Raw genomic sequence first — 12,210 nt, forward strand, 5'->3', positions numbered from 1 at the left:
TTAAGGGGCGAGCTGAGATATAGGCCTATAATGTCTTCATCCGTTTGCGCAAAGTAATTAAGAATTTATAGTGCTATATCTCAGCTCAATTAAACATAATTATACTGTATACACCGTTTAAAAAATCTGTAAAAAAAATAGGGCACTATGTGCAGTGTATAAATAGGCTGTGAAGGTATTTTAATTATAACATCATCATTATACAGTCTGTTTAAATAAATATTCAGAAACGCATACAGTGCTACTATGTCTTTTTCTTCTGTTTAACTTTTAAACCCCTTAACTGTCACCCCCCATTTTTTAAAATGGGCATGAAAGTGCACTATCCGAACTTAAATTGTTGTAATTTATGAACACTTCGGAATACAGACCTAAGGTTGTTCTCTTTTTAAAGAAAATCAGCAGATTAAAATGCACTATATTCATTTAATTTAATTTAATATTTAATAAATATTTTACATAACAGGTCTAAAATTGGTATAAAATTAAAGCCTCATGTCTAAATAAGTTATGTTCCAAATTTGAAGTTGATATAAAAAAAATGGAGGTTCATGTGAGATTTTATTTAGGGCGTTATACCACAAATAGCCACCAGGTGCAGCCATCCAAACTCCATTGAATTTTTTTAATGCATTTTTCTGTCACAAATGTCTACATTTCTCTGTCAATATTATTTATCTCAAAATAACCACCATATATGGAATCCTGAGACTCAGACCTTTCCAATGATATGTTTTTTGTCAAGATTATAAAAAGGTTTGATTCTAAAAGACCGGAATTCATTTTGTAATATGACACTTGACACTGCCCACTAAGGGGGAGGAGACCGCCAAAAGATTTTAAAGTACCATTTCCATGGAAACGCAATGTCCGATTTCAAAATGGTTTTCACAGGATGAATCTTGGGCTTCTAAGCTTTCAAACGATACATAATTTATGACGATTACTAAAAGATTTGATAGAGAAAAAGGACAACAACAAAAAAGAGCGCCAAGCATCCCACAGGTATAGAATAGGCCAATTCCCTAAATAAGGATAAATTATATTGGAACACATCTCCAAAATAATCACACACATATACACATTGCCATTACAGTAGTCAGCGCCGAACAACAGGCAAATAAAATATAAACTGAGGCTACAAAAGTGATTCAGTCAAGATCAGTGAGGGATTTTCTTTTCTTTTGTTCTTTGATTAACATTAATAACTGGCGGCAGCGGCTGCTGTCAATGCACGGATCCAATACACCCTTGTTTTCGGATCCAATACACCCTTGTTTTCTTTCTCAGCTCTTTGTGTTCACTTAAGACATAACTGATTGTATTTAAGGGATATTTTGATATAATTATGTGTGTATTTGTCCATTAGAATGTGTAAGAATGCGAGAAAGAGAGCACAGTCCAGTGTTCGCTGTGTGTACTGAATATATGTATGGCACACTGTCATCTGTATGTCTGTAAGTATGTCTATATGTAATTGTTTCTGCACTGTCTGGAGCACGCTCTCAAGTATTTCACTCACCAAGGCACATGTGTTGTGGTGATGTGACAATAAAAGTGATTTGATTTGATTTAATATCTAATCTCCATCCCCGCCGAAAAAAAGTTAATATCTGCAATATATGAATAATGTTACTTCGGATATAAAAAAAAAAACGAACGCGGGGATGGATGCAATTTGCAAAAAATGTGGACGCAAGTGGCTGCAAAAACAGGCAATACATCCAACATCTTCGCGGACACGATCCCTCCGTGCAGATGAAGGTGTGTCGCATTAATAACAAGTTGTAAATTATAAATTAAGGCCGTATGATTTCCGTGAAGTAGAGGGAATCCCGGTGCAGTTGTGAACATGGAATTTAACGTTACAGTCAGGGTTTGAAATTAACACCTGCCAACTGCGGGTAAAAATCAGCTGTGGCGGGTAACGCTGTCAAATCACTAGCCAATTTGGCGGGTAACTTTTCGTAAATTATGTTCAGAAATTATGTTCACTCATTAATTTCTTAGGGAAGTTCATGCAGGCCAAATCTGCGCAGGTTTAGCGCAAATACTGAACTTGTGAGACATCATGACATTATAGAGTATATTGCAAAAGCTAAACAAAACACACCTACAGAGGCACGCATACGCGACGTGATGAAGTCTGGCTAGACCAACACTACGTGATGTGATGAAGTCTGGCTAGACCAACACAGGATTAAGTGCGCGTGCGTATTTAGAGTGGTTCTTTCACTGCATGATTCAGTCTATTACTATGCATTAAGAATGATCACATAATTCAAGATAAGGAGGCAGAAAATGTATATATTTATATCAATTCATATAGTTAATCAATATCACACAAAGAGTGCCGTTTTTTCTTAAAAAATCAGCATGGTTACAAATGTGATATTTATTTTATTCAACAGTTCAATAAACAATAAGTTAATATCAAGAGTTTTAGACACCATATTGGCTGTTTTTGCACTATTTCTGTGCTATCATGTTTGATGTCATACACCGATCGGTCTGAACATGCAAACAAAGCCAAAACCTAGATATTTTAGGCAATATAGAAATCCTGGCCAGGACGCGTCCTGGGAAAATGGCACGTATGGTCACCCTATTATAAACTTCATAAAGAGATCTAATCCATAAAGACAACTAATCCATACGTATTGTGGTTTAGTCCAAATGTTCTGTTTTTCTGTTTATGTTCCCTGATCAATGTTTAAATGTAAATTTCAATCTGTTCGAGTCTATTCAGAAAATTTGGACTAAACCGCTCGATTCATTTGGATTAGTTTTATCATCTCATTATGAACTTCTTGAAGTATCAGAGTGGTAGTTGTGTAGATTGTCGATGGAAGGAAATTTTCTCATTTAAAATATCTTCATTTGTGTTTTGAAAATGAATGCAAGTTTTACATGTTTGGAATGTCAGAGTGAGAAATAATGACAATTTTTCATTTTTGGGTCAACTAACCATTTATCTTTTTGCACTTTGATATCTTAAATTAATAATTAGTAAATTCCAGGTGTGAACATAACCTGATATTGTGTGCCTGCCCAGTTAAACTTAAATTTTTCATATTCATTTGTGCATTTTAAATTTGTACTGCACATAGAATAACATATAAATAACACAGTTCGCGGACACGATCCCTCCGTGCAGATGAAGGTGTGTCGCATTAATAACAAGTTGTAAATTATAAATTAAGGCCGTATGATTTCCGTGAAGTAGAGGGAATCCCGGTGCAGTTGTGAACATGGAATTTAACGTTACAGTCAGGGTTTGAAATTAACACCTGCCAACTGCGGGTAAAAATCAGCTGTGGCGGGTAACGCTGTCAAATCACTAGCCAATTTGGCGGGTAACTTTTCGTAAATTATGTTCAGAAATTATGTTCACTCATTAATTTCTTAGGGAAGTTCATGCAGGCCAAATCTGCGCAGGTTTAGCGCAAATACTGAACTTGTGAGACATCATGACATTATAGAGTATATTGCAAAAGCTAAACAAAACACACCTACAGAGGCACGCATACGCGACGTGATGAAGTCTGGCTAGACCAACACTACGTGATGTGATGAAGTCTGGCTAGACCAACACAGGATTAAGTGCGCGTGCGTATTTAGAGTGGTTCTTTCACTGCATGATTCAGTCTATTACTATGCATTAAGAATGATCACATAATTCAAGATAAGGAGGCAGAAAATGTATATATTTATATCAATTCATATAGTTAATCAATATCACACAAAGAGTGCCGTTTTTTCTTAAAAAATCAGCATGGTTACAAATGTGATATTTATTTTATTCAACAGTTCAATAAACAATAAGTTAATATCAAGAGTTTTAGACACCATATTGGCTGTTTTTGCACTATTTCTGTGCTATCATGTTTGATGTCATACACCGATCGGTCTGAACATGCAAACAAAGCCAAAACCTAGATATTTTAGGCAATATAGAAATCCTGGCCAGGACGCGTCCTGGGAAAATGGCACGTATGGTCACCCTATTATAAACTTCATAAAGAGATCTAATCCATAAAGACAACTAATCCATACGTATTGTGGTTTAGTCCAAATGTTCTGTTTTTCTGTTTATGTTCCCTGATCAATGTTTAAATGTAAATTTCAATCTGTTCGAGTCTATTCAGAAAATTTGGACTAAACCGCTCGATTCATTTGGATTAGTTTTATCATCTCATTATGAACTTCTTGAAGTATCAGAGTGGTAGTTGTGTAGATTGTCGATGGAAGGAAATTTTCTCATTTAAAATATCTTCATTTGTGTTTTGAAAATGAATGCAAGTCTTGCAGGTTTGGAATGACAGAGTGAGAAATAATGACAATTTTTCATTTTTGGGTCAACTAACCATTTATCTTTTTGCAGTTTGATATCTTAAATTAATAATTAGTAAATTCCAGGTGTGAACATAAGCTGATATTGTGTGCCTGCCCAGTTAAACTTAAATTTTTCATATTCATTTGTGCATTTTAAATTTGTACTGCACATAGAATAACATATAAATAACACAGACTCACAATTCTGGCGTCATCTTCAGCATTCTTCTCCTTTCCATCACTCACACTCAGTGTCATCAGACTCCCAGTTTGCAATCTTATGAGAGGAGACTTGACACTGCAGAAGTCTAAGCTAATGCTAAGCTACAGCTAAAAGTGCTACCGCCAGACCCGGAGATCGGCTGAATTGATTCGAAAACGGTAAAAATCAACTGTTTAACTCTAGGGGAGTTGGAAAATGAGCCTATTTTCAAAAATAGTGGAGTGTTCCATTAACACTAAACCTGACAAAAACACGCACAGTTAGTAATTTCTAAATGTGTTCACCACCAATCATATTTTGAGTAAAATTATCAACAAAAATGTTTTTCCCGTGTACTTTTATAAAGAGAAAAGCAATCCAACTTACCGTCTCGGTCGCTTGAAGAAAAAATGGCGTCGTCGCTTTGCGAAGCAGCAGTCATTGAAGGGCAGAGTCCAGACAATTCGGCGGGTTTTTTATTCCACACTTTTAGTGTAAAAGTGAAATTACACCATATAACAACACTGATCACGAGTACTGTTTAGCACTGTAGATTGTTAATTCAACTCTTTAGGAATTAATACCTTTTAACACCGCAAATATTACACTGCTGATTTTACTGTATAGAACCGCCAGGGGGTAAATTTTACCCGTGGCTGTTTTCAAATGTACATAACAGATTTAAAATAAAACATTCAAGTCTCCCAGTCATTGACTTTTACTAAATTTATGTAATTTACAATCCAATGTTGTTAAAAATTATTTAGATAAAACCAGATAAAAAAAACGGGGCATTTATACCTATAAGCGCCAGCGGGTCAAATTTACCCGCTATATAATGCTTGCATTTTCGCGCTGTCATTTTCTTGCTGCTTATGTTTTAACATTGTACATTTCTAGGCAACGCCTTTCACTCACTGATTTTAGGGTTATCAGTTTCATAAATAAAGTCAAAATTACAAAAAAAAGGCGATTTATGGAAGGTAGGTATTAGAAACACTAAATGCCATGAGTGATGGACAGTCTGATGGTAAGTTATGCGTCCTGGGTCGGCTCAGCATCTGACGGCTCATCTGACAGTGATCCAGATATCATATTTACATGTTTTAGCCTAATGTTACTCTAACTGGTCAAACTTTGGTTTAATTTAATTTTTGTCTTGCCATATGTTTATTGTCCGCTACTGTGTTGCTATTCTAGTCTGGCCGTTTCCTGAAGAAAAAAAACCCTGATCTATATGATTTAATGAATAAAACCAGATTATAAACGATATAACTAAACAAATTAATAAATATTTAGGTGAAGCGGTGCGCTTGAATTTGTCATCGCATCATCCTACGCAGTGTGGTGAATTATTATTGCTCATTATTGTCTATAGGCTGTTTTAGTCATTCATCGCATGGGTTATCTTAATATATTGATTAATGACATTGTATTATAATATTAAACCACCCAAATATTTAGGCTACTACTTTCTAATTTCCATTGTCAGTGCAGGCTTTTTTTTTTTTTTAGCTTAGGCTACTGACCGTTATGGATTAGTGTAGCCTGCATTAAAAAATCTTGAACATAAAACAACAGGATAAAAATATAGTTGATGACTAGACAATAATTTCATGACTCTAGAAACTTCTTTGTGAAGACAGTAGCATAATACAGTGAAATAATATGTTCTTTAGCCATATAAAAACAGTTGCCATGTGCGTGGGTAAAATTTACCCGCTGGCACTTTTAGGTATACAGCGACCTCTGGCGTTTCTAGTGTTAAGCAGTACATGAAGTGTGTTTCTGTTGCTTCATGAAAACGTCTCTGAAATGTCTGTGTATTTGACAAATATTACATTTAATTCACTTCATCTGTGATAAAGTATGCAAACACGGTGAGAGCAGAAAGTGTCTGACTTTACATCCCCGCTTTCAATTCCACCCCCAACTGCAAGCGGCAACTGTCGCTGATCGATCTGCGCAGTGCAACACGAAGTCGAACACACCTAATGTGTCATGTTGTGATTGGTTGTTTTAGTCGTGTGTCCTATGTTCTCATTGGTTCTTAGTCTTGATTGTTCCAGGTGTCTCTTTTTAGTGATTAGTGTCTTTGTATACAGTATATAGCTCTCATGTTACAACTGTCCTTTATCTAGCTTTGTTTCCTGTAACTGTTGTTGGTGAGTGCCATGTTTTATGTTCAGGTTCATTTCATGTTTCTTTGTCAAGCCAAGTATGATCAAGTCTAGACTGTTTACTTTTGGATCCCAATAAACTGCACTTGGGTTTCATCACAACTTGCCTTCAGTGGACAGTTTTTACTGTATTTTTAATCAATTAAATGCTTTCAAACTTTTGAATGATAATGTATTTATTATTTCTTAAATTGGTATATTTTATTTACATATTAAATTATGAAGTTATTTGCTATTCTAAAACCGCTCATGCAGAATTTATTTTTATACTAATTTGTTCTGTTATTATTAATGGAATTGTTTAATCTCAATGAAGTCTAACCTAAAGCTCATAGCTGACTGGTCTCTGGTTAGTGAACATTCAGAGGTGATGCACTGCTTCAAGCAAATACAACACTGGTCGCTTCCAGTGTAGACATCAAGTTGGACATATCGACAGATTGCAGCTCTTATAAAAATCAAAGCCAGCTACACCCAGAACCTCTCTTTTTTTCCCCTCTCTCTGTGCCCAGATCAATTAACAAACACACTGCACCTGCTGTAGTCCTCATGCCCAGAGGGATTTCTGACATCTAGGATGTCTTTAACGGAGCGCAGGACCTGCAGGCTGTGGTCAGCAGTCTCTGAGTGACCTCTGTCCCCTGACATCCTGCAAAGCATGGCGACGGCACTTGCTCACCCTCTTCCCAGCGAGCAAACTGCTGCTGACAGTCACATACCTGAAAGAGAGAGATTTTAAATAAATGAAAGAATTTTTATTAAATGTTTTATAAAAAAAAAAAAGTATATATATTTTTTTTTATAAAAGGTCCAATAATCTGAAAGCATTTATTGCAAAAAACAACAACTTTGAACTACTACGGTTGATGTATAACAATTTCTGAAGGCAAAGCATCTCAGTTTCTATCCCTATTTTCTGCCCTATTCGTGGAAAGTGCCAATCGTATGAGGAGCTAGTAGGAGTTCACAGCAAAAAAATGTGCATGAATAAATATAAAAATGACAAGTAATATAAAATACAGATCTCAGCAAGGACAGGAGTCTTGGGAAATACGAGAAATGAAAGCAATAAAGACAGACGGAGACGTGAATTATTGAGAAATATGAGAGGACATGCTCTGGATGTGTGCTTGAGAAAGTAGGGTGTAAAGCTCTGTGGGTGTGAAACACATTTGGAAAATGTACAGTTTGTGAGTTTGTTTGCATAATTTTGTAGTGTTTGCTCACCTCTATTAGATCTTTGCATCTCTGCACAAAGGAATTCACCAGAGCAAATATGCTAATCAGGTCAAGCGACCAACCTTGGGAAGAGTATCTATAAAGAAAAATATAAAGAATTTAAGAAAAATAGGGTAAAGTTCATACATCATGCTCATATTTGATTCTACAGGGCAGGAACGTAAGGGAAAGCAGAGAAAAATGGAGATGCCTGCTGTGTCACTACTCCCTTGCTAAAGGTTTCCACATTTCACACACCGCACAAGCAAAACAAAACAACAGCAGTGGCTGGCTGCCATCCAGAGCAGCGAGGGATCAGGTCAGAAATGATCTGTCATAGGCATAATTGCATCCGCCAAAGTTCCATATCAGCCGGCCTGGCGTTCCTCAGATTGCTTTTCACACCTCATTCTTCTACTGATGGAAAGGTAATCCTTACCGCCGCTCACAGACAAACACCTTTAGTGGGGCAGAGAGGAAGCCAGGGTCACAGGGAGGGGAAAAGAGAGGGAGTACGTGAGAGATATGTAGGACTTCAGCGGGATGACTCTGTTACCGGATCGGCATGATAGTACATGTAAATTGAGTGATTTAGTCAGAAGGAGAGACTAAATCCATGGCCTTGTTCTGAGGGATTTCTATCCTGGAACTAGGAACTGCGTCAGACTGGTCCTCATATGAAACCAGACCACTTAACTGGCCATTTCTTCAAAGCTGATGTCAAGATATTATGGTACATTGCTCATTTGGAAAGATCTTTGCCAGCGTTTTGTGATTTCTTTCACGTGCGGCCCCTATATCAGCATGTGTGGGGTAATAACAGGCCACCAGATAAGTTCTAAGAAGGTCTCCACGCGTAAAACACAAATTTCCTTTTCATCTTTCATACTACTTTGATTTATGCAAAGAAGTCCCAGAAAAAAATTGTAATATTTATTATTAAAGAGAAAAATAACCACTGCCTGGCGCAACGACTAAATTACAATTTTCGCCTTGCACGGAGATCATAGTCGTCAGAGCGGAGGATGAGAGCTTAAATTGAAATGCGGCCCGAGCTTTAATGACTAAGATTCAAAAACACATTGAAATGCCAGTGAGCTGCGCACCAGCAATCAGTTCTCCTGAATCATTTACAGGACCGCCCGGCACGAGCATCTCCACTTCTTCTTTTAAATCCTTAATCACCAGTTAGCCCATGTTATTTCGGAAGGAACGGAGCTGCGCCAGGCTGCTCAGTTAACTGCAAAACACTTAACATCGCCATGAATTGTGGTCAGTTTGACAGCTATGCCCTTTAACCACGGGGATAAACAGCCAATATGAATGTTTTGGCATGTGAAAAAGTGTAAATCCGTCCAAATTGGTGTCTAATTATAGAGGGGCTTATACGGGGAGTAATAATGCTCCAGTAAACGGCTGTCATACAAAAGAATGGAAGGAAGAGGGCAACTTTGTACAACTAAAAGAGGGATTGGAAGGAAGGATAATAGACAAAAAGAGATGAACACGGTTGTTTTAGGAAAAAGAGAGAGACAGAGTAAGTGATTATAAGAAAGACATGATCCAGTGGTGTAGGTCTCAGAGAAGGTCGTCATTGGGCCCAAAGTGATGAATGCACTGTCTAAACACACAGGAGGACACAGAGGTGAATGTCAGACATAGGCAGTAACACAGATTACAGACGATAGGCTATCTTTATGTTTATTCTCTTACACGCTTCTCTGGCTTCAGGGTCACATCCCTTTGAACGAGTTACTGCATACCATGAACCATGATAAAACACTATTACAACATCCAGGAAGGTTAGAGGTTTTGATTTAAGCATAGTATGAGAGAGAGTGAATCAGACTATGCCGTTAAAGCGGACATAACACACACAGTTTCTGGCAATCTTGTTAATTTTGAGTACCTATAGAGTAGTATTGCATCCTTCATATCTCTGAAGAGTCTTTGGTTTTATCAGATTTCCAAAAGACGAATACAGCTGTACCGCTTCTCTCCGAAAACGGTCGAGCTCTTGGAGGCATGCCGTGGGCGGAGCTAAAGAGTCACAATCATGTGCAGCTTTTGCGTAGTGTACATGTGGGAAATACAGTGCAATGCCAACTGAGGCAGAAAACATTTGCTGCCAATAAATAGAACAGATAATAATGCTGTCGTGAAATTAATTCATGTATAGAACTTATGCAAAATTATATTTTGTAAGACTTAATATGATGGCATACAATTCAAAATGAATGAAGCACGTTGATGGGCGTGCTCTTGCTCTCGCTCTGGTTGATGTGTGTGCGAGCTCTTCCTGGAGAAGTGCCCATATAAGGAATCACACCCTTTATGACATCATACAGGGCCATACTCGAAAAAAAAAACTTTCAGAATCTTATACGAACCCTGAAGGAGTGTCTTTGGCACAAAAATACTCCGTCATATGTCCCACTCATTTTTTGAGACTTTGGTCAAGTTTAGCATGAGAAGCCAACTCTTTAGCAGTGTAAATAAGTCAGAATGCATGAAATAGCTTTAGACATCCCCTTTACAGGGTTAGTTCACCCAAAAATGAAAATGAGCCTGTGTTTTACTCACCCTCAAAGCATCCTAGCTGTATGTGACTTTCGGAGTTATATTAAAAATTGTCCTGGCCCCTCCAAGCCTTACAATGGGGGTAAGTGGGTGTTGGTTGTCAACAGTTCAGAAGACGTGAAATAAAGTGCGTGCATCCGTAATAAAATGTCCCTCACACAGCTCCGGGGGGTGAATAAAGGCCTCCTGTAGCGAATCCATGCATTTTTATAAGATAAATATCCAGATTTCAAACGTAATAAACACTTTTCTCTCACTTTCATGTCTTCTGAACTGTTGACAGTCAACACCCGCTTACCCCCGTTGTAAGGGTTGGAGGGGCCAGGACAATTTTTAATATAACTCCGATTGGATTCGTCTGAAAGAAGAAAGTCACATACGCCTAGGATGCTTTGAGGGTGAGTAAAACATAGGCTAATTTTCATTTTTGGGTGAACTAACCCTTTAAGTGCTTACAGAAAAATAAATGAGTGAAATGCAAACAACTGACTGCATTTTCACCTAAACAGGCAAAATATGAATTAAAATGAGACAAGACTTTCAGAATCTTATACGAACCCTGAAGGAGTGTCTTTGGCACAAAAATACTCCGTCATATGTCCCACTCATTTTTTGAGACTTTGGTCAAGTTTAGCATGAGAAGCCAACTCTTTAGCAGTGTAAATAAGTCAGAATGCATGAAATAGCTTTAGACATCCCCTTTACAGGGTTAGTTCACCCAAAAATGAAAATGAGCCTGTGTTTTACTCACCCTCAAAGCATCCTAGCTGTATGTGACTTTCGGAGTTATATTAAAAATTGTCCTGGCCCCTCCAAGCCTTACAATGGGGGTAAGTGGGTGTTGGTTGTCAACAGTTCAGAAGACGTGAAATAAAGTGCGTGCATCCGTAATAAAATGTCCCTCACACAGCTCCGGGGGGTGAATAAAGGCCTCCTGTAGCGAATCCATGCATTTTTATAAGATAAATATCCAGATTTCAAACGTAATAAACACTTTTCTCTCACTTTCATGTCTTCTGAACTGTTGACAGTCAACACCCGCTTACCCCCGTTGTAAGGGTTGGAGGGGCCAGGACAATTTTTAATATAACTCCGATTGGATTCGTCTGAAAGAAGAAAGTCACATACGCCTAGGATGCTTTGAGGGTGAGTAAAACATAGGCTAATTTTCATTTTTGGGTGAACTAACCCTTTAAGTGCTTACAGAAAAATAAATGAGTGAAATGCAAACAACTGACTGCATTTTCACCTAAACAGGCAAAATATGAATTAAAATGAGACAAGCGTTTCCTACAAGTCTCCCCCATTATTGGTCCTAACTAGACAAAACTGATGGGGGAATGGGGGAAAATTGTATGAGGGGCAATTTCAATTAAATTGAATAAGTAAAAAAAAATATTTTTGGATGTCCAATATTTTTCAACTTCTGCCTGAATTTTATCCATTTTATCTTTAAGTTGTTAGGTTAAAAGTGAACATGTTTGAAAACCCTGGAAGCTGTCATACAAGGTTCCATAATAGCTGTGAGGTCAATGGCAATTTTAACAAGTGTATGACAAAATAGAGAACTCAATCTGTAAAATGAAATGTGTTATGAACATCTAGTGTTAGTCATCAGTCTCATATACAGTACAGACAGACAGATAGATACTGTAGATAGATAGATGTGCTTTTAAACTCATGTTCACAAACTCA

At 37.4% G+C, this 12,210-nt stretch overlaps 1 protein-coding gene across 1 annotated transcript in view; it reads right to left on the bottom strand.

The window, feature by feature from the left end:
• Positions 1-12,210, bottom strand: part of LOC107595322 (dynein heavy chain 2, axonemal) — a 165,735-nt gene that overhangs the window by 127,306 nt on the left and 26,219 nt on the right. The window contains 3 exon segments of the mRNA XM_016285691.1: positions 7,253-7,334; positions 7,337-7,436; positions 7,945-8,032. Coding sequence (XP_016141177.1) covers positions 7,253-7,334; positions 7,337-7,436; positions 7,945-8,032 — 270 coding nt within the window.

The sequence above is a fragment of the Sinocyclocheilus grahami genome, unplaced genomic scaffold (assembly GCF_001515645.1).
Source record: "Sinocyclocheilus grahami isolate Dianchi unplaced genomic scaffold, SAMN03320097.WGS_v1.1 scaffold200.1, whole genome shotgun sequence".
In the NCBI taxonomy this organism is placed as follows: domain Eukaryota; kingdom Metazoa; phylum Chordata; class Actinopteri; order Cypriniformes; family Cyprinidae; genus Sinocyclocheilus; species Sinocyclocheilus grahami.